The following is a 27407-nucleotide window of genomic DNA, read 5'->3' on the forward strand; positions in this document are numbered from 1 at the left end:
TTAACGCACGCATCTATCTTTATAGTTCGTTGTACTATTATTATCATTATTATCTTTATCGTTCGAGTCACGACCTTTGAATGTCATCATGATCTGTGGTCCTTTCAAAATGTGATACATTAAAGCCCAGCTCACTTTCATCGGTAATAAGCTAATAAATAACAATATCAATAACTTCAATATATATGTATATATGTTTATTTATTTATTTATTTAGTAAAACTACATATATTAAGAGCGATTTCACTGATTTTAATGATCTTGACATATATTATCAAAAATAGCTGTAATATTTAAGAAATTTTAGCCATTGTTCATTGTCTATTAAAGAGTTGTTAACAATTAAAAGTAGTTGTTCTCTTCGGTGCTTCGGACAATACATACCACGGGGACAGGAATGCCTTCTCACTTGAAATTGCACGCGTATCGGGGCATACTCAGAGCGCGTGCTCCGTCTCTAGATATTCGTTCATCATGACTGTAAGGGTATCCTCACAAGATTCTCGTATAGTAATGCAGCATAACGTAGCGTGGATCAGCGCACGAGAAACGTATCGGTTAAGGTGTTATACGTTTTTTGTGCGTTGATCTGCGTTACGTTACGCTACATTACTATACGAGAGTCTTGTGCGGAAGCCCTTAATTACTCGGCAAAGTTGTCCCAACATATATTTTAAGAATATTTTATAATAATATATTTCAAATAAATAAATAATTCATTAATAATATCTATAATCTTAGGGTGTATTAATTAATAATATAATATCAGGGAAAGTTACGTTTGAAAAGTAAATCGTTACCGTAATTTGTTGCTCATTGAAAAAATAACTTATATCGTTACCGTATACAACTCGTTATTCTTAAAAGAAGTAACTCGTTACCGTTACTCGTTACTCATTGAAAGAAGTAACTCATCGTTACCGTAACTCGCCGTTATTCGTTACTCATTCAAAAAAGTAACTTATCGTTACCGTAACTCGTTCTCATTGCAAGAACACCGAAAGAACGGTTTTGCTGAAGATTCTAAAAATTTAGCAATATAGATACAAATCTGAAAATAATTTGATTATATTTTGTTGCACCCTCAAAATATAATTATGTAGAACGTTCAAACTGATTTTTAAAGCGGGCCATAAACGGGGATATATGATTCCTACATTAGTCATGTCGTAGATGTCGTCGTTTTCAATAAATTTTAAAGGCAACTAATTTCTTAAATAAAACTTGATTTTTTCCTTAAAATAAAAATTGTAGAGCTCGTCGAGACTTTTTCAAAATACTATAATAAAGCTCTCGTTTGTTAAGGATTTCCTGAGATATTTTAAATTTTGTTATAATATTTTTAATATAAAATATAAAATACTTTGTAAAGTATTAATTCACTTTTCGATGACTTTACCTTGATACTTTTATACGTAGATAATGAAAGAAATCGATTGTTGTAAAAAAAGAACAAAAAAATTTGATTAGATTTTGTAAACGCATTCAATTTTGCAAAATTGCAAATGTAAAAATTAATTTTATTATTATACGCTTTCTTTCATTATTTTATATACAAAAGTGTCAAGGTAAAGTAGTTGAAAGGTGAATACTTTAGACTAACGAGGTATTTCATATTTTATATTATAAAAATATCACGAAAAAATTTAAAATATCTTAAAAAATCTTTAACGAAAGAGAGATATTAGTGTTTCGAAAACGTCTCGAGATCTGCAACTTTTCTCTCAAAGGCAAAATCAAGTTATTTAAGAAATTAGTCGCCTTTAAAATTTCTTAAAAACGACATCTACGACATAACTCACGTAAGAATTATGTGTCCTCTTTTCAAACCAAACAATTTTTGTCTAAAGCAATTTTTTTCTACTTGTTAGTTTCTACTTTCTACTACTAATTTGTCTTAGACAAAAGTTGTATGACTTGGAGGAGGACAAATAATGGTAAAATCAATTTTTTTAAATTAATTTTTTTAGGTCACATAAAATCATCGTCATATATATAAAATTCTATTTTTTTAAATAGAATTGTATGATTTTTTTTACACTGCAATAAAGTTCTTTTTTGTTAAGAAATTTTATGATATTTTAAATTATATCATGATATTTTTAATATAAAATATGAAATATCTCGTAAAGTATTCACTTTTCGATGATTTTACCTTCATATTTTTATACACAGAATAGTAAAAGAAATCGAATAATAATATTAGTTTTTATATTTGCAATTTGCAAATTAAATGCGTCTACAAAATGCGGTTTTTAAAATAATTTTTTCTGTTTTCTTTTTACAACAATCGATTTCTTTCATATTATTCTATGTATAAAATTATCGAGGTAAAGTCAATCGAAAAGTCAATACGTTACAAAATATTTCATATTTTATATTTAAAAAATATCATTAACAAAATTTGAAATATCTTAGAAAATTCTTTGATTCTTTTATAAGCCTTTTTTCATGTAATCCAATTATTCTGTTTCTATCTGTTTAATGTAACGGTAACGATAAGTTATTTCTTTCAATGAGTAATGAGTAACGGTAACAAGTTACTTCTTTCAATAAGAATAACGAGTTATATACTTACAGTAACGACGAGTTACTTTTTTCAGTGAATAACGAGCAACGGTAACGAGTTACTCCCGGAAAGAACGGTTTTGTTGAAGTATCTAAAAATTTAGCTAGATACAGAAAATAATTTTGTTGCAAGATCAAAATAATTATAGCATGTCGCTAGAGTATAATAATAATTTTGTAAAAAATTTTGACATTTTAGAAATCAGTTTGAACGTTCTACATAATTATTTTGATGGTGCAACAAAATATAATCAAATTATTTTCAGATCTGTATCTAGCTAAATTTTTTGAATTTTCAGCAAAACCGTTCTTTCGGTGTTCTTGCAATGAGAATAACGAGTTACGGTAACGATAAGTTACTTTTTTGAATGAATAACGGTAACGAATAACGGTAACGATACTTTCAAACAGCCAGAACTGAGATATTTTGAAAATCGTTCGAAGAAACAGCTCTTTCATTTGCCCGATGCTTCAAAAAAATCTATCTCGGAAACTAATGGTCGTACGAAGTTCTACAAAAAATAAAATTGCGAGGAATTTTATCAGCTACATTTTCGCTCTGAATGTTCTTTCCCGTGAAACTAATAATTTCCGAGTTATTCGCAAAAAACCCATTTTTGTACTCTTTTTTTTAAGATGGCGCAGCCGGCTCACGATCTATGTATATGGGGACTTTGAGTATGTTTAAAAAAACATGCACTAAAATGAACATGTATACCAATATCCAGCTTGCCGGCAATTTTTCATTCGAACGTCCAAAAATAATCTAATTTGACTGGGCTAGTAAGCATAAGAAAATTGATTGGTCTATTTTCTTATGCACATGTGCATGAACCTGCAATCAATTTTCTTATGCTTACGCATTATGCGTTAAGCAAAAGTGTGTGCTTCCCGCTTAAAGTTCGGTAAGTTATGGCATTCAACATACGTCTGTATAATTCAATTTATTTGTTAATAACTTTTTAGTCAATAGATCGATTAACGACTAAAATCTTTTGCAAGTTAATTAGAGTTACGTCTTTGACAACATATATCAAGGTCATTAAAGTTTTATTATTATAAACTCACCTTTTAAATGGCAGTAAATATCTTAGAATATTAGGTAGTACTATCAACGTCTCGTTCGCTAATACACCTGTGACCACTTCTTCGGCAACATATGTCGGTTCAAGCATCGGCATCAATCTTGAAATATTATTTTATTATAAAGTACATTATATATTATAAATAAATGTATAATTTTCTCTCCAGGAATATCGCATTATATATTTTCACGAACCTAGGTTTTACTCCATTAAACATTCCCGTATTAATAAGATAGGGACAAACTAAAGTCATATGAATTCCTTCGTATCCATGTACCTTAAAATATATTGATAATAATAAAATAATAATTGTAATAAGAAAGTGATAAAAATGACATAAAAACTATTTTTGCTTTACTCGATAATTGGATATTCTTACGCACTTTGAGTTCGGTGAAGAGACTCTCGTGGCATCCAATAGCGGCGAATTTTGTTGCAGAATAATCCGTACAATTGTAAATCCCTAAAAGCCCAGCGACGCTCGCTATCGTCACAATGTGACCATGATTATTTTTCATCATATCTTTCAAGAATGACTTTGTAATCTGTGGAGAAATAATAAATAAAATATATAAATCGGAAGTTTTTTATAATAACCTTTATAAAAAAAACCTGAAAAACTCAAATTTCTTTAAAATTAACACTCACCCAATAATGTGACAAAATATTCACTTTGAAAGTTTTTTCAATTTCGTAGTCGGGCAATTTCATAAAAGTCTTCCCGTATACATATCCAGCATTATTTATTAATAGACTCACCTATGAAAAAAATTGTTCACTTTTTATTTAAAAATAATATTATAAAGATAAATTTTAATATTTTATCTTATCGAGTTTATAAAAAACTTATCTTTCAAGAAAAATTTGAACCATTCATTAACATACATTAATTACCAACGTATTTTTAATAATCGTAATAAGACATTAAAAGAATTGAAAATTAACGCAAAAAAATTTTGGCACTGGTTCCAAGAAAATCGGTCAATTAATACTCATTATTTCTCGAAATTTGAATAATTTTCAAACCGGTTTCCAAAAAATCGGTAACAAAAAATTATCTATAAAAATTATCCATAAAACAAATTATCTATAAAAAAATTCAGCTTGATACCTCAAAGTTTGCGGAAATAATTAAAGCAATCACGTACATTTTTTTAAACAGAAATCGGAAACCCCTTTTACTATTAACAATTTTTTTAATTCTATTACATTTTTTAGTTTTTTCTATTTCTATCTATATATATATAAGTACCTGACGTCCGTATGTCTGTCTGTCTGACCGCGAACTACTTGTTATTTTCTGAGAAATTGGAAAAATTTCGTAACCGGTTTCCAAAAAGATCAGTAACGAATAATTATATATTTTATGGCAATCCCCGGGAAATTCTACCCCTACTTCATATACAATTCTTTAAGATTCGGTCAATTATTTCCTGAAAAATTGAAAAAAATTCGTGACCGGCTCCCAAAAAATCGGTAACGAAAAATGGTTCTAAATATTCTACGCTAGATTAAACTACACCATCCCCGAATCACTCAACGGGTGGACGCTTTTATATTCGCGGCAACAAAAAGTATTTGCTTCTTCTTTTTTCCTCTCCCTGCACTCCCCAGAAAATTTTACATCTACTTCATATACAATTCTTTAAAATTCGGTCAATTATTTCCGGAAAAATCCAAAAAAATTGGTAACAAAAAATTATATACTTTATATACATACAGACAGACGTCAGGTACTTATATATGTAATTATACACTTTATGGCACTCCCTGGGATATTCTATCACTACTTCATATACAATTCTTTAAAATTCGGATAATTAATTCCCGAAAAATTGGAAAAATTCCTGATACCGGCTTCCAAAAAGATCGATAACGAAAAATTATACATTTTATAGCACTCCCCGGAAAATTGTACCCTTATTTCATATATAATTCTTTGAGATTCGGTCAATTATTTCCGGAGAAATCCCAAAAAATCGGTAACGAAAAATTATATACTTTATATACATACAGACAGACGTCAGGTACTTATATATATGATTATACACTTTTTATGGCACTCCCCGGGATATTCTACTTCATATACAATTCTTTAAAATTTGGTTAATTAAATCCCGAAAAATTGGAAAAATTTCTGATACCGGCGTCCAAAAAGATCGGTAACAAAAAATTATCCATTTTACATAGCACTCCCCGGAAAACTCTACCTTTGTTTCATATATAATTCTTTGAGATTCGGTCGATTATTTCCCGAAAAATTAGAAAAATTAGAAAAATCGGTTTTCAAAAAATCGGTAGCAAAATACTATACACTTTATGGCACTCCCCGGGAAATTCTACCCCTATTTCATGTACCTTTTTTAAAAATTCGGTCCACTAACGAATGAGTAGTTCGCGGTCAGACATACATACATACATACATACAGACGTCCGGTACTTATATATACAGACTACCTTTATTTCATATATGTAATTCTTTAAGATTCAATTATTTCCCGAGAAATTGGAAAAATTTTGTAACCGGTTTCCAAAAAGATTGGTAACAAAAAATAATGCACTTTATAGCACTCCCCAGAAAATTCTACCCTTGTTTCATATACATTTGTTTGAGATTCGGTCAATTAATTTCCTTAAAAAATTGGAAAATTTTCTGATACCGATTTCCCAAAAAATTGGTAACAAAAAATTATACACTTTATGGCAATTCCCGGGAAATTCTACCCCTACTTTATATAATTTTTTAAGATTCGGTTAATTAATTTCCAAAAAATTGGAAAAATTTCGTAACCGGTTTCCAAAAAGATCGGTAACCAAAAATTATACGCTTTATAGCACTCCCCGGAAAATTCTACCCCTGTTTCATATATAATTTTTTGAGATTCGGTCGATTATTTCCCGAAAAATTAGAAAAATTAGAAAAATCGGTTTCCAGAAAATCGGTAGCAAAATACTATACACTTTATGGTACTCCCCGGGAAATTCTACCCCTATTTTATGTACCCTTGGTAAAAATTCGGTCCACTAACGAATGAGTAGTTCGCGGTCAGACATACATACATACATACATACATACATACATACATACATACATACAGACGTCCGGTACTCTTATATATATAGATATTATCTATATAAAATATTATATAAAATATGTCTATATATATATATATATATGTCCATACACTCCGTACTGTTTTTTTTCTCTTATATAATCTCTGTTTATAAGTACAAAAAAAATAATAAGAAAATAATTAAAAGGATAATTTTTGCATTGTTTTTTTTACAAAAAAATAAAGTCTGTGCAAATGTGAAAAATTTATCCTTTTAATTATTTTCCAATTCCTTTTCTTATTATTTTTCTTGTAACGTACGAACAGAGATTATACAAGAAAAGAAAAACATATATGAACATTTTATATAATATTTTATATAATATTATATGATTATATATATTTAGATATGTTTATATATAAAAATTTTTTTATCGGGCACGATCAGAAAATTTAAGAATATCTTTCAGTCAAGATACGTAAAGATATCTTGCGCATCAGCGCTCCAGGATTCTTTTTTTCTTTAAATTGACAGCTCGTCGTCACGGATGTTATAAGTCTTCAAAAAGATTAGACCAAAATTCCAGTATCTATTTTTCAAATCTCTAACTATTTTGATTCCACAAAATTTATTATTTTACGCGATAACACATTTATATTATATTTACTCTACAACGGTGCGTACCTATATGCATATAATAATGTGTGTCAGAAAGAGAGAAAAAGAGGGGGGAAAGAAGAGAAGGAGAAATATGAATAGGTAAAGCAAAATTATAGTTTATTTCGATTGTTCATGCAGTTCTAGTATATATAACAATTTGCTGTTAATTAAAAAAAAAAAGAGAATCTTGGAGCGCTGATACGCAAGATATATCTATATGTATCTTGACTAAAAGATATTCTTAAATTTTGTGGTACAGAATTCTCAAGTTTAACAACATTTTACTTACATTTCCGACTTCAATCTGTACCACTTTTGCTGTATGATACACTTTCTCTTTGTCAGCTATATCGCAATAATACGTCCAACATTTTCCACCAATTTTTCTAATCTCCTCTGCAACTTCCGCAAGACCTGTGCGTTTACCATTTACGAATATATTTATATTTATATACATACTTATCTTAAAATTTATTAGAAAGGAATTGAATCAAATGTGTTTAAATATACTGTAAAGATATACATATTATCTACATGTTTGTATATACATTTATACACATTTATACAAGAAAAATTATTAAACTTGCATTATGCGACTGTGTAACTGCGACAATAATACCTACTAGTTCAGAAGAGTCAGGTAACAAAAGAATAACAAGACAAAATTGACAGAATTAATAATGGATTACCATGCATAATTTGTTTCAGACGCAACATGATAGGCTATCATACTCGTATAGGTACATTTTACGCGTGAAAACTAAACATTAATTTTTTTTTGTTTTTTTTAGATGTAGTTAGCAATCGGATGATTCAGACATCTAGGTATATATACATATACATATGTGTATGTGTGTAAGATTTTATTTAAAGAAAAAAATAATTATTTAGTTGGAATTATCTCTCACCGTTCTTATTGATATCCCAAACGACTACGTGTGCACCGAGTTTGGCAAATCTGATTGCAATTAACTTGCCGATTCCGCTAGCACCGCCCGTAACGAGAGCAATTTCACCCTTGATCGATTTTGCTCGATATCGGCGTGGAATTAGCGTTAGAACTACAGTCTTGGTGAAATAAACTATTGCCATGCCGATAAATAGCAATAAATCGTAAATCACATGCATGCCTTCCTTCAGTTTCATCATTTTATGATCTAGTATTGCCGACAAACATTGTAAATTATCGATTATTATTATCATCAATGTGTATTGTATAATAAGTTTATTTTGTCGAAATTATATATGATTATAAAATTATATGATTAATTAATAATACAAAATTGAGTTTATTATAATTGTTAAATATATAAAGAAAGGCACAAATATATATATATATATATATATATATATATATATATATATGTATTGTGACGTTGCGGCCCGCCGCTTCGTGGCAGCGTCCCGCCGCCGTCACAAGGCGCGGAAGTTTGCGCCCAGGGACGAGCCAGAGAGGCTACGACGAAATCTCCAGAGGCCAAAAATCGATATCGTTTCCGCGTTTTGACTATTCTCTTATTTTCATGTGTAATTATAATGCGCGCGGCGCCTCACCCACACCACGGCGAGTCTTCGAGGGAGTACCGATAACGAGAGGGGTCCGGGAGGACCAAGGACCGAGGAGGGGTGGCGAGAGCGGAAGCTTCATAGATCACGGGCGGCGAGAGCAACGCGGCAGGCGTGCGGCGAATGAGGCAGCGATGGACAAGGCCGTCGATAGCGGGGCCCCAGGTACCGGGGAAAACCCGGCCTCAGCAAATTACCTTCACGCAATACCAGCCCGCGGGGTGGCTGGCCACCGCCCCGAGGTCAAATCGGAGGCACACCGGCCAGAACAAAGTCCAGTCCGCTACCCAGGGACAAATTGGAGGAATCGCTACGCCGCCGAGGGACCGTTGCGCGCCCCCGAAAGATCCCCTTGCGACGATCCTGCGTTACGATACCGCGCGAGCTTGCAAGCTCGCTCCCGATTGGTCGGCGCGCCCCTCAGGCCCCTCAGGAAGGGGGTACCGCATCGATTCCGCTATCAAGCGAATCTAGCGAGACACTCTCTGGTCGTCCGTCGGCGAGTGCGAACGTTCTCTTTAAGATACGCGATAGCCACTCCGAGTCGGGAAAATCGGTTACGCTGCGACGATCCTCCGTACGAGGTGACGGCGAGGAACCCTACGAGGAGACATCACATTGGTGAGGTTGCTCGCAGTATTTAATATCGGGATGTAAAGACGCCGTCCTCCGGTGTCCGCCCACGCTCTCATCCGGAAAAACGTTGTAACATCGCGATGCGTACGGTTCCTTGAGACCGCGCATCGAATGGCGATCGACAGCGAGAGCGAAGGGCCTCGGGATGGTATCGTGGCCGCGAAATGGAGATAAAGACGCGATTGCGAGCCTCTGGAGATCGCGATAGATTCGTGGCGAAATCCGTTACTGCGAGTTCGTTTCGTATAATGTCCGCGCTCGTGATTGTGTCTCGCGCCTTCCGTGTTCACGGCGTATCGGATTACCCAATATTACTCAGGTTGCATTGTAGCCCGCGTCGGCACATCATTCGCGTTAATCGGCCGTCTGTGAGTGGCTAATTGCCTCAGAGAATCGTGCGTGTTAGGATAGTTATGTTCGGATGCGTTGTTCGGTGATTGCGTGTTATTATTGCTCGCGGTAATCCCGTACATTTTTCCTCGCGTTCCTTCCAGTATTTCGCGCTACGCCGAGTGCCTCGGCGTCTCATTTTTCGCGTTCGGAAATCACTGAGGACAGTGTATTGTATTTGCCGAATAACTGGCGCTATCCTTGATCATTTCTCGCGTTAGATTAAGTCCGTATTTTCGCGTTTGTTATAGTATTCCGCGTCTCCTTGCGATCGCGCCGAAATTGATCTCGCGTTATTGTGTTGCGTTCGGTCCTCATTACGTTGGGACGTGGCTTACGCCACGATTCATACTTGCGTTAGGCTTAAGATAATTGGCGACAGAATTCTCGTGCGACTCCCGGCGTTGCGTTCACGCGCTCCGAGCGTGAGGTATCGTCCTCTCGCGATCTTTCCTGCGAGATCTTATTTTCTATTTCCGTGATTATTTCGTGTTTACTGTTGATGTTCCATATTAATTGTAAGTTTCGTCATACTGTATCTCTCTGATCTAATCGCAGCGCCTTCTACGCGTTTACTATACGATAACGCAGTACTTCGTTCATTCTGGCGTCCGCGCTATCATTATTTTTTTTTGTTTCATTTCTGACGCTCGCGCGATTGATTATATGATTTGTCTGACTGACCAAAGCTGACTCGGCCTTTATTGTTTCACGCGCGAATTTCTAACGAATAAATGTTATTTTGATTTGTTACTTGCTTGAGTTTGGGGCCTTATTTATGGCGTGTCACCCCGCCGAATATCGCGCCGCCCTTCATCACCCCCGCCCCTGCCCTTAGGTCGAGCTAACCGATTTCTCGCACATCCGCACGTCTCGCTTTGCGTCTTGTTTTGGGGTTTTCTTTCGCGATTTCACGGACGCGCGTTGACGCGTCTGGCGCCCAACGGTAAATTCGTTTCGCGAAGTGTCAAAGGTGCGAGGGAATCGTCGGAGAGGCCCGTCATTCCGCTCTCCTTACTCCTTTTGATCCGGCCCACTTCCCGGAGCGGTCCGGGAGTGAAAAAGTCGTGACGAAATTTGGCGCCCAACGTGGGGCAGCCGAAAGATCGCCGAAAGGCACGTAAAGGGCTTGCGATAGCGCTGCGATATTTTCGTGCGGGTGACGAGGTTCTCGCGGATTCCTTATTGATTTTTTTTGTGTTCCGTTGAAATAAATAAATGCTCCTATCTTTTTGTTGGTATGAATTATTATTGACGCTATATTATATGCTATGTTTGATGCGATATTATCTGTGTTGTGTCATATTATATTTTGTTTAACATCTTTCTTTCAGCTTAATGGGAAATATTGGTTCGATGATTATTTGAATAACCGTGTTCGGGTGGGTTAATCGGTGATTTCGCGATATTATTCGATACGGCGTAGCGCTTTGGAATTCGGTGTTTACGTTCAGCGAGCTGTCGCGTCTGAAAAACTATTTGCCTATCCCGCGTTACCTTCGCATTCCATTCGCGAGTGTTATGTTCATGTATTATTATTCTCTTTTGAGAATACGGTAGCCTTCCGTAGATTTTGCGCGGAATAGAGACTTTCACATTCCTTCGTGTGTATTGTTGATCATATATTAGTGTTCGCGTACTATTATTCTCTTTCCGGAATACAGTGGTGCTCCGTCAGTTCGCGCGGAAATTAGATCCACCAGTTGTAATAAAATTTCGGATAGACAAGATGGATCCAATCGAGCTCACCGACGAATGGATTATCCACGCTTCGCGCGAAGAACGAATCGCCGAGTTGAGTCGACGCGAGCTATCTATCAAAGGATCCGACCCCGAGCTGACTCTTCGTTTGTTGCGTTTGTTGACGGCCACACGTCGAGAATCGAGCCGCGTGGCCGACGTCGACTTAAACCGCGCGACGAACCTTGAGTTAAATCAGACGACGGGGACCGAAGCGAACCCCACGATCCATACCGAATATCTCAGTGTCCCGGTAGAAATCGTTCGTCCAGATAGTCCGTCCGCTACGATGGGTGCACGAGCGCATCTTGATCACTCCGACGTTTCACGAAGTTACACGCCTAGGGCCTCGCACGATCCAAACGGTAACTCCGCGACGGCCATTTATAATATTATGCGGAAATGGGATCTAAAGTTTACAGGCGCGCGCGGAGAGGATGCCGAGACGTTTCTGTTGCGTATCGAAGAGGGCCGAGAATTGATTCCCGTTGCGGACAAAGACATTTTGCGGTGCCTTCCGTTCTTTTTATCGGGCATTGCGTTTTATTGGTTTCGCGGAAAGAGGGAACGCCTAACGACATGGGCCGCGTTTAAAACCGCGTGGCGTACACGTTTCGGGGACCCGGATTTTCAGTTCGCTCTTCGCGACGAGATAATGCGACGAACGCAGGGGGAACAGGAGTCCGTGACGGACTACCTGACGTGTTTAAATACACTTTTCGATCGATCATCGCCGCCGTGGAGGGAGGAGGAAGAAGTCGGCTACGCATACCGACACATGCGTCCCCGTCTACAAACCCAGATACCTCGGGATTTGGTTCAAGATATGGACGCGCTCGAACGATGGGCCGCCCGGGCGGAAGCTAGCAACCGCGCTGCACAAAACTATCGCGCCTCTCCCACGCCGGAACGCTCCTTCTTCCCGGATCTAGAGTACCGAGCGCCCAAGGGCGCAAACCGCAATTCGGGAGAGAACCAACGCGACTCCGTGGCCGCGCTTGGCGTGTCCACCGCGAATTCGAGCGACACCGGGACAGACGCGAAGAAGGGTAAGGCCAACGGGCCGAAAGCGAATGCTCCGGTCGTGGCCTGCGACGGGCGGCTCGGGTGATTCGCCGGCTTCCGCGAGCGTGAACCCCACCGCCACGTGCTGGAATTGCGACCAGACAGGACACCTTTCGCGCGATTGTAAAGCTCCGCCGCGGAGACATTGCTACCGGTGCTGGAAGGCCGAGGTCGCCACCCGTACTTGTCCGAAATGTTCGGGAAACGAGTAGCGGAGTCGCGGAATTGGGGCAACCCGGCTCCTAACCCCTCCGGCCCCAGGGATTCGTTGTCGATGGGAGATCGCGATGCCGCGTATAGCGCTTTCGGTGGTAAAGGAGGCTCAGCCTCTCTCAATTTCCTCCGCGTGCAGATCGCGGGACACGAAGTCCGCGCCCTCGTAGATTTTGGTTTTAGCTGTACGTTGGCGGGTCCGGAGGTCACCGCGTTAATTAAGCAGCTCGGGTTCTCGTTTAAGAGGACTGGCGGAAGACGCGTGACCACCGCGACCGATCAGAATGCGAGGGTGAGGGAAGAAGTAAAGGTCCCAATACGCGTTCAGGGTAAGATCTTGAACATGATGATTTGTTCGTTACCGACTCTGGCGTTACCGTGCATATTGGGAGTGGATTTTCTGGAGGCTTTCGGCATAAGCATGACGTTCGCGGACGGTACGTGGAATTTTGACGAAGATCCTTCGCGCCGTTACCGTTTCGAGAAAGGCTCTTCGAGTTCTCCCGCGAGCGTGCGCGTGGCGTTAGCCGAGGGAGATACCATACATCTTGAACCGGACTTAGCCGAAAAGAGGGGGAGGACGCGAAAACCGGAAGCATCGCCCCTCGTCTGTTGCGGATTGAGTGAGTTAACGCCGGACCAAGAGAAGCGTCTACAAGAATTTTTAGCGTCTAAAGCTACGGTCAATTCGGAAGAGCTCGGAGCCACCACGTTAACCGAACACCATATCGAGGTCGGAGACCACCCTCCTATTCGACAACGATGTTACCCCGCCGAAAATCCGAGAGGCCATTTATGAAGAAGTAGACCGCCTATTGAAAGCCGGTATAATCGAGCCGTCGCAGAGCGAGTGGTCGACACCCGTCGTCATGATTAAAAAGCCTAACGGGACCTATCGTTTCTGCTTAAATTTCCGAAAAGTGAACGATGTTTCGAAGAAGGACGCGTACCCGTTACCGTACATGAACGAGATTCTTGATAAATTAAGGAAAACTCGGTACATTTCGACCATTGACTTAAGCCAAGCCTACTTTCAGATTCCGCTATCTCAAAAGAGCCAAGAAATCACGGCTTTCGCGGTGCCGGGAAAAGGCCTATTTTATTTTAAACGGATGCCGTTCGGTTTAACGGGGCCCCCTGCGACTTTCCAAAGGTTGTTGGATCGCTTAATCGGACCAGAGATGGATCCGTACGCGTTCGCGTATCTAGACGATATTGTGGTGGCTACCGAAACGTTCGAGGAACATCTCGAGTGGTTGGGACGCGTTTTCGAACGTATTCGCGAAGCGGGCTTGACGATCAATCCCGAGAAAAGTAAGTTCTGCCGCTCGCAGGTGAAGTACCTCGGATTTTTGGTGCAGCGCGAGGGTCTAAAGGTCGATCCCGATAAGACCGTCGCGATCAGGGAATATCCCGCGCCGCGTAACCTCCGGCAATTGCGTCGATTTATTGGTATGGCGTCGTGGTACCGCCGTTTTATCCCGCAGTGCGCTACTTACCTAGAGCCATTAACGCGATTGCTTAAAAAGAATCAGCCGTGGGGGTGGGGCGAGGAACAGCAAGCCGCGTTCGAGACTATTAAAGGGTGTCTCACTTCTCCACCCACCTTATCGTGTCCCGACTTCAGCATCCCGTTCGAGCTGCAAACGGACGCCAGTTCCGTCGGTTTGGGCGCAGTACTCACTCAGAAAATAGACGGGGTCGAACATGTAATAGCTTTCGAAAGTATAGGGTTTTGTCTGACGCGGAAAGAAAATACTCTACCACCGAGCAAGAATGCCTCGCGGTTATATGGGCGATTCGAAAGCTTAGGCCCTACCTCGAGGGCTACCGATTTACCGTCGTAATGGACCATAGCAACCTCCGGTGGCTGCATAATTTAAAGAATCCGACGGGACGGTTAGCGAGGTGGGCTCTCGAGTTGCTTGAATACGACTACCGAATCGAGCACAGGAAAGGTGCGATGCACTATGTGCCGGACGCACTCTCGCGAATTTACGAGCAGGATGACGACTTGTGCGCGGTCGCCGTGGTTGAGAACGACTGGTACGCGAAAAGATTTAACGAGGTTCTCGAGCACCCGCAAAATTTTTCAGGATGGAAAATAGAGGGGGATCGGTTATATTTTCGTAGACCTCATCCCGTAATTAACGAAACCGTAGATGACCTCGACCAATAGAAGTTTGTTGTACCAAGGGACTCTCGCGATGAAATTATTTGCGCCAACCATGATCCACCTCAAGCCGGACACTTAGGCGTTGAGAAAACTTATCGCCGTGTCGCGACGAGGTATTATTGGCCGCGGATGTTCAACGATATCGCCCGGTACGTGCGCCGGTGCGACACGTGCCAGCGAGCAAAAGTAGAACAGGATGTTCCCGCGGGATTAATGGGCCAACGAGTGATCGAAGCTCCGTGGACGGTTGTCGCCGCCGACATTATGGGGCCGCTTCCGCCCAGTAAGTCGGGGCACGCGTACCTTCTCGTGATGCAGGACCTGTTCACCAAATGGATTGAGTGTTGTCTGCTACGTAAAGCGACCGGTAAAAATATCCGAAAGGTTATCGAAAACTGTAAGGATAATGCATCTTTCCTAAGATGAATTAAGATTACTTTTGTTTTTCGCGTTCTCTACCTCTAATACTAAGTTTATGTTGCGCGCGCGGTAGATTGTAACTAGCGTTTCGACGCCGCACTTCCACGTGTGGCGCATACACATTCGGTCACTGGCCGACACCAGGCGGCGTGCCTCTTCCGGCCACCCAGCGCCGCGCTCTCGATACTCTCGATCGCGTCGATCCTCAGATACATACTGTACGCGACGCAGAGCACACACAACTATTGTCGAGCGTGATTTAATAAATATTATCGTTTGCAAAGAAGACCCGTTCATACTGCATTCCGACCTGCGGTTCCTCAACAGGTTATAGGCCCAGGATAACGCCACTGAACGGTCTAAAAAGCGAACTGAGGAAGTCATACCTGTCTTGTGAAGAGCTGAAGCGAAGTCGCCGTCTCCCTGAGCATCGTCCCTGAACAAGACGAGGAAGATCAGCGTTCGTTGCTCTCTGACGTGTTCTCGCGCTCTGAATCAAGTGCTCTGTCCGAGATGTCCGATAACATCGACCTACGAAACATCACGAAATTCGATGGATCGAATTTCCAGCTGTGGAAATTCCAGCTCCGGACTGTTCTCGTCGCAAGCGGCCTTCTCGAAATCACAGAAGGTACGATAGTAAAACCCGAGCCAACAGACAACACGTTTACGGCATGGTGCACGAAGAATGCGAAGGCCATGTGCATCCTATCGTCGTCTATGGAGTATTCACAACTCGAATACCTCATTACTTGTGAAACAGCTGCCGAAATGTGGTCAAAACTTAGCACCATACATGAACAGAAAAGTGCTTCTAACAAGCTCACGCTCATGACCAAATTTCACGAGTACAAAATGGCGGCCACCGACTCCGTTGCGCAGCACGTTGCCAAGATCGAAAATATGGCACGACAACTGAAGGACGTCGGAGAGGAGATGTCTGAGGTCACGATCATCGCCAAGATTCTGGGGAGCCTCCCGTCAAAATTCAACGCGCTGGTGACTGCCTGGGATAGCGTTCAGGAACGGTATCAGAGGAAAGATGTCCTTACCGAACGTCTAATAAAAGAAGAGAATCGACTCACCGCCATGGACGAAGCCACCAACGCGTTAGCGACAATCAAGGTACAGGATGGAAACACAGCCACCCGAGAGAATGCGTTGCGAAAACATCGAGGTAACGAAAGGGCGTCAGGTAAAAGTAAGATATTCAAAGATTTCACTTGCCATTATTGTAGTAAAAAAGGTCACATCGCTCGAAATTGTTTTAAGAAACGCGACGATTCGAAAAACAATAAAGATAACGAGAAAGCGAAACAAAAAACGAATGGCGATAATTCCGCGAATTTACAAGCGTTCTTGACCTTAGAATCTAATTGCTCAACTCGAATTCTAAATTCCGATGTAAAAGATGTGTGGCTTTTAGATAGCGGTGCTTCAAAGCACATGAGTTTTCGTCGCGAATGGTTTATTGATTTAAATGAATCCTATAGAGAAACCGTTAGCTTAGGAGACGATTCAACTTGCGAAGTAAGAGGTCGCGGAACCATTCTGATCAAAAGATTAGTCAAAAATGAATGGCTTGATGATAAATTAGAGGACGTTCTTTACATTCCGTCATTACGTAAGAACCTTTTTTCGACCGGAGTATGTACAGCGAAAGGTTGCGTTTTAAAATTAGAGGCCAACGACGTAAGAGTTTATCGAAATAATATACTGACGGCTTGCGGTATGAAACAGGAAAACAATCTATTTAGAATGATGTTTAAGGTAATCGAAGGTACAGAGGTAAATTCAACCTCACTTAATAACCTTGAGACATGGCATCGACGCTTGGGCCACATCAATTGCCGAACATTGTGTGAGATGGCAAATAAAGGATTGGTGAATGGAATCTCGCTATCACACATCAACAACTTTTTCTGCGAGAACTGCCAATTCGGGAAACAGCACCGACTGCCCTTCAAACCGAAGAAACGCACAAGGAAAACCGAGGTAGGTGAGTTTATACATGCCGACCTCTGCGGCCCAATGTCAGAAGCATCTATCGGCGGATGTAAATATTTTCTTCTTTTGAAAGATGACTGTTCAAGCTTCCGTCAAGTATATTTTCTGCGTCACAAGGATGATACGTTCGAGAAATTCAAAGAATTCGAACAATTGGTCTTTAACAGATTTGGTTGCAGAATAAAGACAGTGAGATCCGACAAAGGGACTGAGTTCCTAAACAAGAAGATGTCTGATTACATGGCTTCACGAGGTATTACATTGGAAACATCCGCTCTATACATACATGAACAAAACGGACGTGCGGAAAGAGAGATGCGCACGATCGTTGAAAGCGCTCAAACCATGTTGACTGCGAAGAACTTGCCGACACGACTCTGGGCTGAAGCGGTAAATACCGCTGTGTATATTTTGAATCGCTGTCTATCATTTCAAACAAACAACACTACTCCCTTCGAATTGTGGTACAAGAAGAAACCCGAGCTATCTCACATAAGGATATTTGGAAGCGATGCCTACGTTCATATTCCGAAAGAACATCGCAAGAAATGGGACCCGAAGTCAAAGAAACTAATCCTGGTCGGATATCAAGGCGAATCGGCTAATTATCGACTCTTTAATCCCACCACTAAACAAATAATTGCAGCCAGAGATGTCGTTATAAATGAAGCGCCTGTCCAAGATGTCGATTGCGGGGAGAATAAGATCTCTATACCTGTAAGCGATTGCCGAAACTCCGTTGAAGAGCAGGCTGACCTTCACGAGGAACGACACCAAGCCGGATTGGACACTCCGATTGATGAGAACAGAGATGTCGATGACAGAAATAAAAACGACAGATACGGCTTAAAAGAAAGGGACTTAATTAAACCACCATTGAGATACGAAGCGTGTTTTACTTTGTTCAACGAACCAAAGTCCTTTCAAGAAGCAACTTCCGGAAAAAATTCCGAGAATTGGAAATTAGCTATCCAAGAGGAACTTGATGCACATACGAAGAACGGAACATGGACCATAGTTCCAGCGCCACCCGACTGCAAACCAGTAGGATGCAAGTGGGTATTCAAAATAAAGAAATCTCCCACGAACGAGAACGTTCGATTCAAGGCTCGATTATGTGCAAAGGGCTTCTCACAAAAGGCCGGAACTGATTTTGGAGAGATCTTCTCACCCGTCGTTCGATACGACTCGATAAGAGTTCTGCTAGCAATAGCCGCACGCGACGACTTAGAAATCGGACAGTTCGACATAAAAACCGCATTTTTATACGGAGAGTTAGAAGAGGACATTTATATGCAAGTACCAGATGGAGTCGAAATTGAAGGTAGTGGAATGGTCTGCAAATTGAATCGATCCTTATACGGTCTGAAACAAGCAGCCAGATGTTGGCACAAAAGATTTAAGAAAGCTTCAAAGGAATTCAATTTCAAAGTGAGCGAAGCGGATCAATGCGTGTTTTATGGTCACTTCGACGGAGAAATAGTCTATATCGGATTATATGTAAACGATGGTCTCATCCTAGCATCATCACGAAGATTGTTAAACAAGGTGCTCGACGCCTTACGTGAAAGCTTCGAAATATCCGAAGGCAATGCCAAAGTTTTCGTTGGAATGGAAATCCAGCGTAATCGTGCGAACAAGACCATCTTCGTCCATCAACGTAACTACACAGACCGCATATTGACGTATTTCGGTATGGATCAAGCAAAGCCTGTTTCCATTTCAGCCGATCCTCACACAGTGTTGCATACAAGAGATAATAATAAAAATACTTTGAACGATTCAATTCCATATCGAGAGGCCGTCGGTTCATTGTTGTTCTTAGCCACAGTATCAAGACCCGATATCTCTTACGCCGTCGGTTTCGTAAGTCGTTTCTTAAGTAAATATGATTTATCTCATTGGCACGCGGTACAAAGGATCTTGAAATATTTAGCAAAAACCAAAGACTACGGGATCTTGTATCAGGGAAATAGCGGAGAGCATTACAATTTAGTAGGGTATTCAGACTCAGATTTTGCCTCCGATTTAGACACTAGACGCTCAACGAGCGGTTATATATTTAAATTGGCAAACGGACCCGTGACTTGGAGGTCCAAACGTCAAGACATTGTAAGTCTGAGCACAACGGAGGCGGAATATATCGCAGCTAGCCTAGCAAGCAGAGAAGTAATATGGTTAAGGAAACTTTTGTCAGATATTGGACATCAATGTTCTGATTCAACGAGGCTACATATCGACAATGAAAGTGCAATAAGGCTAATTAAGAATCAAGAATTTCATGCACGAACAAAGCACATCGATGTCCAATATCATTTTATTCGCGAAGTATTCAAAAATAAGTTGATAGACGTTATGTACATTCCTAGCGAAGATCAACTGGCCGATATATTCACAAAGGCTCTACCGCGCATACACTTCGAAAAATTAAGATATGCAATTGGAGTTATCGATCCAACACTCGCATAAGATACCAGAAAATACTCAAAAAGGGGGAGTGTTAGGATAATGCATCTTTCTCAAGATAAATCCAGATTATTTTTGTTTTTCGCGTTTTCTAAATCTTATACTGAGTTTATGTTGCGCGCGCGGTAGATTGTAACCAGCGTTTAGACGCCGCACTTCCACGTGTGGCGCATACACATTCGGTCACTAGCCGACACCAGGCGGCGTGCCTCTTCCGGCTACCCAGCGCCGCGCTCTCGATACTCTCGATCGCGTCGATCCTCAGAAACACATTGTACGCGACGCAGAGCACACACAATAATTGTCGAGCGTGATTTAATAAAGATTATCGTTTGCAAAGAAGACCCGTTCATACTGCATTCCGACCTGCGGTTCCTTAACAAAAACCTCGTTATTTTTTATTGGGGAGCACCACGCGTTTTATTAAGCGACAATAGCACGGAATTTCTAAACCGAGAATTACAGGCGTTAACGACACAGTACGGAATTCAGCATACGACGGTACCGCCTTATCATCCCCAGGCGAACCCCGTCGAACGAGTTAATCGCGTACTCAAAACGATGATTACGGCTTTCTTGGGTCGAGACCACCGCGAGTGGGACCGAAACATTAACAAATTTCGTTTTGCTTATAATTCCGCGCACTATACTTTGCTTCAAGCGACCCCGGCGTTTCTGAATTTTGGGAGGGAACCACAACCTGTTAATCTGTTTCGCGAACGAGCAGACGTTGCTGTCGAGGTAGAGAACTCCGACCCCGCCATTTGGAGGGAGAGGATGGAACGAATCCACCAGTTGCGGGCCTGGATTGTCGAAAACTTGGAGACCGCGCGAATGAAACAAACTCGGTATTATAATTTGCGTAGACGAGACCGTCAGTTCGCCGTGGGCGACCGAGTGTTGAAACGACAGCACGGCTTATCGTCCGCCGCTCAGCACGCGTCTGCAAAGTTAGCGACTAAATTTCATGGTCCTTTTACCGTACTAAGAATTCTGTCGCCGGTAGTATACGAACTTGCCGATTCATTAGGTAATTCGATCGGAAAAATCCACGTTAAGGATTTAAAACCATATTATGAATAGACTTTCGCGCCCACTTGATTCTTCCTTTCCTTTTTTTTCTTTTCTCGTCATTCTCGTACAGAGGAGAACCTTTTGTATAATCAATCTTTTATTTTTGTACGAACGCCTTTATCAAGGCGAATAAATGGGTAAAGGAATCAAAGTGGTGCGATAGAACCCTAACTTCTCCCCCCCGAACCCTCCGGTTATTCACTCATTTACGGGCCATCAGGAGTCCCGCCGTTAACCCCCGTCACCTTTACTCGGTAGTACCGCATTGGTACCGACCCCACGTAATAAAGCCACGATAAGGCATAAAACCGCGCTCCCGCTATGCAGTCGACACGTCATGTTACGTTGGTGTCGCGTTAGGACCGCTCGTCGAAAACGACGTAGCCAAACTTAGCTGAGTACTGCCGGCGTACTCGGCCCCCAAAAGGGAGTTAGCCTCCCGTTTAGAAGGACGTTAGGTAGAGTTAGATAAGCGGTCGACAGCAAGCGCGAGGCGTTCGCCGTCGTAGGCAATCGTAGGAAGGTCCGACTTGTATCGCGACGATAAATCCGAAAGGGAAAGACGGGGCGGTAGATGACTGCCCCCGAGTACGAATTCCGAGGTCTGACAAGGCGTGGGGATGGGACAGAATTTCGTAGGCTAAAAGTAGTTGTTAGTTCATCAAAATTTTTTTTGTGTTATGACGTCTCGTTTTGTGTTCGTTCCACTGTGCCGAGGCCTGAGCTGGAAATCTCGATCGCGAAGCGCTCTTATGCTCACCCCGGAGGGCGAGTGGCTGAGCGGGGCAACCGCACCCGGTACGCTTCCTCTTGGGGTGGGGTGTTGTGACGTTGCGGCCCGCCGCTTCGTGGCAGCGCCCGGCCGCCGTCACTAGGCGCGGAAGTTTTCGCCCAGGGACGAGCCAGAGAGGCTACGACGAGATCTCCAGAGACCAAAAATCGATATCGTTTCCGCGTTTTGACTATTCTCTTATTTTTATGTGTAATTATAATGCGCGCGGCGCCTCACCCACACCACGGCGAGTCTTCAAGGGAGTACCGATAACGAGAGGGATCCGGGAAGACCAAGGACCGAGGAGGGGTGGCAAGAGCGGAAGCTACATGGATCACGGGCGGCGAGAGCAACGCGGCAGGCGTGCGGCAAATGAGGCAGCAATGGACAAGGCCGTCGATAGCGGGGCCCCAGGTACCGGGGAAAACCCGGCCTCAGCAAATTACCTCCACGCAATACCGGCCCGCGGGGTGGCTGGCCACCGCCCCGAGGTCAAATCTGAGGCACACCGGCCAGGACAAAGTCCAGTCAGCTGCCCAGGGACAAATTGGAGGATTTGCTACGCCGCCGAGGGACCGTTGCGCGCCCCCGAAAGATCCCCTTGCGACAATCCTGCGTTACGATACCGCGCGAGCTTGCAAGCTCGTTCCCGATTGGTCGGCGCGCCCCTCAGGAAGGGGGTACCGCATCGATTCCGCTATTGAGCGAATCTAGCGAGACACTCTCTGGTCGTCCGTCGGCGAGTGCGAACGTTCTCTTTAAGATACGCGATAGTTACCCCGAGTCGGGAAAATCGGTTACGCTGCGACGATCCTTCGTACGAGGTGACGGCGAGGAGCCCTACGAGGAGACATCACATCACATCGGTGAGGTTGCCCGCAGTGTTTAATATCGGATGTAAAGCCACGACGTCGCCCTCCGGTGCACGCTCTCGTCCGAAAAAACGTTGTAACATCGCGACGCGTACGGTCCCTTGAGACCGCGCATCGAATGGCGATTGACAGCGAGAGCGAAGGGCCTCGGGATGGTATCGTGGCCGCGGAATGGAGATAAAGACGCGATTGCGAGCTTTTGGAGATTGCGATAGATTCGTGGCGAAATCCGTTACTGCGAGTCCGTTTCGTATAATGTCCGCGCTCGTGATTGTGTCTCGCGCCTTCCGTGTTCACGGCGTATCGGATTACCCAATATTACTTAGGTTACATTGTAGCCCGCGTCGGCACATCATTCGCGTTAATCGGCCGTCTGTAAGTGGCTAATTGCCTCAGAGAATCGTGCGTGTTAGGATAGTTATGTTCGGATGCGTTGTTCGGTGATTGCGTGTTATTATTGCTCGCGGTAATCCCGCACATTTTTCCTCGCGTTCCTTCCAGTATTTCGCGCTACGCCGAGTGCCTCGGCGTCTCATTTTTTGCGTTCGGAAATCACTGAAGACAGTGTATTGTATTCGCCCGAATAACTGGCGCTATCCTTGGTCATTTCTCGCGTTAGATTAAGTCCGTATTTTTGCGTTTGTTATAGTATTCCGCGTCTCCTTGCGATCGCGCCGAAATTGATCTCGCGTTATTGTGTTGCGTTTGGTCCTCATTACGTTGGGACGTGACTTACGCCACGATTCATACTTGCGTTAGGCTTAAGATAATTGGCGACAGAATTCTCGTGCGACTCCCGGCGTTGCGTTCACGCGCTCCGAGCGTGAGGTATAAGATCTCGCAGTATATATATATATATATATATATGTAGGTCCAGAGGTATGTTCCGGGACTGTTTACGTTTTTTGAAATGTACAGTCCTGGAATATAACGCATATATATGTAATCAGATTCAAAAAACTGTCCCGAAAAATGCCGTAGGACATCAATTTTTTCCAGGACAGTCCTGGAAACTGCCAAATGTCCCGGAATATACCGATATCAAAAATAAAAGTCCCGGAACATACTTCCAGACCTACATATATATATATATATATATATATAAATTTTTTCACGACTTTTTCACTCCTGGACCGCTCCGGGACGTGTGCCGGATCAAAAGGAGTAAGGAGAGCGGGATGACGGGCCTCTCAGACGATTCCCTCGCACCTCCGACACTTCGCGAAACGAATTTACCGTTGGGCGCCAGACGCGTCAACGCGCGTCCGCGAAATCGCGAAAGAAAGCCAACACGAGACGCAAAACGAGACGTGCGGATGTGCGAGGAATCGGCTAGCTCGACCTAAGGGCTGGGGCGTGGTTGATGAAGGGCGGCGCGATATTCGGCGGGGTGACACGCCATAAATAAGGTTCCGAACTCAGGCAATTAATAAATCAAAATAACATTTATTCGGTAGGAATTTGCGCGTGAAACGATAAGATCTCGCAGTATATATATATATATATATATATATATATATATATATATATATATGTAGGTCTGGAAGTATGTTCCGGGACTTTTATTTTTGATATCGGTATATTCCGGGACATTTGGCAGTTTCCAGGACTGTCCTGGAAAAAATTGATGTCCTACGGCATTTTTCGGGACAATTTTTTGAATCTGATTACATATATATGCGTTATATTCCAGGACTGTACATTTCAAAAAACGTAAACAGTCCCGGAACATACCCCTGGACCTACATATATATATACTGCGAGATCTTACTGCGAGATATACAATATATATATGCATAACGAAATTAAAGCAGAAAACGCGCAGGTTTAAATATTTTTATACATCTACGTTCCATTAAAAAATAATTATATATTGTATAATTAAATGTATAAAAATATTTAAACCCGTTTTCTGCTCTAATTCTGTTAGATATTGCAACTCAGTATAGGCTTGAGCATTAGTATAGCTAGGAGAATATTATTGATCGGCAACCTGTTATGACAACGATCGACATTAAAATTTTCAGATTCATAATTTAAAGTAAGACTTTGTAACAGAATTTTATTCATAATTTTATATACAATGTGAGACTGAAAATATTTGAAAATTTATATACAGGGTGTTCGAAATAAAAGTATCCAGTCGAAAAGATGGAGTAGATTGGGTCAAACTGAAGAGAAAAGTCATGTATCATTTTGCAAAATTCGCAATACTTACTGAGAAATAATTTGAAAAAGATCGGCCAATCTACTCTAGTAGAAGCGCCTGGCGAGAAGAGACGTCCCATTTCCAAATATTTGCGAATTTTGCAAAATGGTACATGACTTTTCTCTTCAGTTTGACCCAATCTACTACATCGGCTGGATATTTTTGTTTTGAACACCCTGTATATAATAATACATAAAACACATATCAAAATACGTATACATAAAAAAAACCACGTTGCATAAAATTTTATAGATAGAATTCCATCCCGAAATTTGACATGAACTATAAGATCTAAAGTAAATTTTATATCTTTAATAATATTCGTTTATTATATATATATATATATATTGTTAACAGTATTTTTCTCCTGTAGTGATCCTTAATATTTGAATAACGGGTTAAAGACTTTAAACTATAATAAAATTTAAATGTTTACATCTGTATTATTTCGAAAATGCAAATTTATGATCTGTTTTATTTAAATTTTCACGTATCTCTCTATGCCAATTTACATGTCGTAATTTATGAAATTGTATTCAAGGATCATCAAGTCATAGCATTTTAGATAAATTCAACGATGGCTGCTGACTGGTGAAAGCCAGCTAGCTCGATGGAAAGTTGTACCTTTCATCAAAATCTTCTATGAGAACACAAAACACTAAATTCTTATTTGTAAATTAATTAAAAAATTAAATTATTATAAAATACACTGTAGTTCATGTTATATATTGTAATATACCATGTGTGTGTGTTCCTTGATTTAGTTTCTATTTTATTCTGCTTCAAACTCTCTTCTTTTTTATGACAGAATGCTACTAATATATTTAATGTATATTTCTAAACTTTTTGCAATTAACCCTCCATAATGCATGAATAAAAAATGTGCCTAAATAGTACTAGTACTAGTAATTAAATAGCAAATAATGTTCTTTTATATATTATTCTTTAAGTATATACTTTGAGTATATTTCAAATCTAAATTTTTTAACTTTTTATTTTCTTTCTTGTTTATATGTACACATATAATTAAAAATTTTTTTTAATGTACTTTCTAAACAAACTTAAAAAAAATATATATTATATTTGAAATTCCTTTTAAAATATATTTAATCTAACAATCTCGCAATTGATTACCTTTTGTTTGATGGAATGTGTAAGCATTCGATATTCGGTCCCTCAGTAATTCGCACAGCTTTGCGGAAATCACAGTTATAATAGTTTTATATAAAAAGTACAGAGAATACAAAAAATAGAAGTTCTATGTCAAAGTTTCACCATATTCGTTTCAACTATAACTTTCTCGCACTGTCTTCAAAATAAATCAAGTGTGTCCTATGCTTCACAATGTGCACTAGGTGACCGGCAAATGTTGACTGTGGCTTCTAGTGCGGCCGAATTACCGAGTGCACTGTGGAAACGTCAGATTATGAAGTCTTGACTATAGTACAAGCGCGAAGCGATCCGTCAAGACTATGGGGACAAGAAAATAACTAGAGAGAGTGCAAGATTGCGGGAACGTAAGATTTTTAATAAGAGGAGGTGTTGGCGAGTGAAACTAATAGTTTAACGAGAACGTTGTAGTTACCCTTTTAAATAAAATATACTTTTTACAAAATACATATCGTCTACATGTCATCTGTATAAAAACATCAACAATATTTAAAAAAATAGCGTAGCAAAGAATTTTGCATATTGATGATCGTATATACAGGGTGTCCCATTTTAAATGTCTAAGGCAAATATCTCAAAAAATATGGAAGATACAAAAAAATGTTTCAGGCAAAAGTTACATGATTTGAAGGGGGCCTCATGATGAAAATATGGGCTTGACCTTGAGTGACTTTTTCAAATTAATGTGATCGATGTTTTTTTAAATAGAACTTCCCTTTATTGCATATTCTTGTAGAATTTGTCAAGACGTTTTCAAAACACTATAATAAAGCTCTTTTGTTAAGAATTTTCTGAGATATTTCAAATTTTATCATTTTAATTTTAATTTTTAATATAAAATATGAAATATCTCGTAAAGTGTTCATTTTTTGATAATTTTACCTTGATACTTTTATACATGGAATAATGAAAAGAATCGATTATTGTAAGAAAAAAAACAGAAAAAATTATTTGAAAATTGAATGCATCTTGTAGACGCATTCAATTTTGCAAAATTGCAGATGTAAAAATATTATTATTCACTTTCTTTCATTATTCTACGTATAAAAGTATAAAGGTAAAGTTGTAGAAAAGTGAATACTTCACCAGATATTTCATATTTTATATTAAAAATATTATAACAAAATTTTAAATATCTCAAGAAATTCTTAACGAAAGAAAGCTTTATTATAGTGTTTTGCAAACGTCTCGACGAGATCTACAACTTTCATCTCAAGGAAAAAACAAGTTCTATTTAAGAAAACATCGATCACATTGACCTGGC

General features: G+C 40.7%; 1 protein-coding gene and 1 pseudogene across 2 annotated transcripts in view; one reads left to right on the forward strand and one right to left on the reverse strand.

Moving 5' to 3' along the window:
• LOC143897591 (estradiol 17-beta-dehydrogenase 11) lies at nt 1-26908 on the reverse strand. Its single transcript, XM_077406402.1, has 8 exons — nt 26108-26908; nt 8276-8524; nt 7657-7781; nt 4302-4412; nt 4037-4198; nt 3848-3930; nt 3637-3753; nt 1-151 (listed from the first exon to the last, which is right to left on the reverse strand). Exons 2-8 carry the CDS (start codon nt 8514-8516, stop codon nt 1-3), a joined length of 990 nt encoding a protein of 329 aa, XP_077262528.1. The 5' UTR covers nt 8517-8524; nt 26108-26908.
• The window catches only part of LOC143897600 (G2/mitotic-specific cyclin-B3-like), a 31609-nt pseudogene continuing 13564 nt past the window's right edge, over nt 9363-27407 (forward strand). The window contains exon 1 of the transcript XR_013256962.1: nt 9363-9554. The product of XR_013256962.1 is annotated as a G2/mitotic-specific cyclin-B3-like (transcript). The remainder of the gene's footprint in view (nt 9555-27407) is intronic.

This window comes from Temnothorax americanus, unplaced genomic scaffold (assembly GCF_048541705.1).
Source record: "Temnothorax americanus isolate GAGA-0224 unplaced genomic scaffold, ASM4854170v1 Scaffold203, whole genome shotgun sequence".
Lineage (NCBI taxonomy): Eukaryota > Metazoa > Arthropoda > Insecta > Hymenoptera > Formicidae > Temnothorax > Temnothorax americanus.

What these genes read in the sequence shown, in the direction of transcription:
- LOC143897591 (XM_077406402.1), bottom strand. Translation starts at nt 8,516, where the DNA reads ATGATGAAACTGAAGGAAGGCATGCATGTGATTTACGATTTATTGCTA. An exon ending in ATATTTTGTCACATTATTGG is followed by an intron (nt 4,199 to 4,301) that starts GTGAGTGTTAAT and finishes ATTTCTCCACAG; the next exon opens with ATTACAAAGTCATTCTTGAA. An exon ending in TTTAATGGAGTAAAACCTAG is followed by an intron (nt 3,754 to 3,847) that starts GTTCGTGAAAAT and finishes TAATATTTCAAG; the next exon opens with ATTGATGCCGATGCTTGAAC.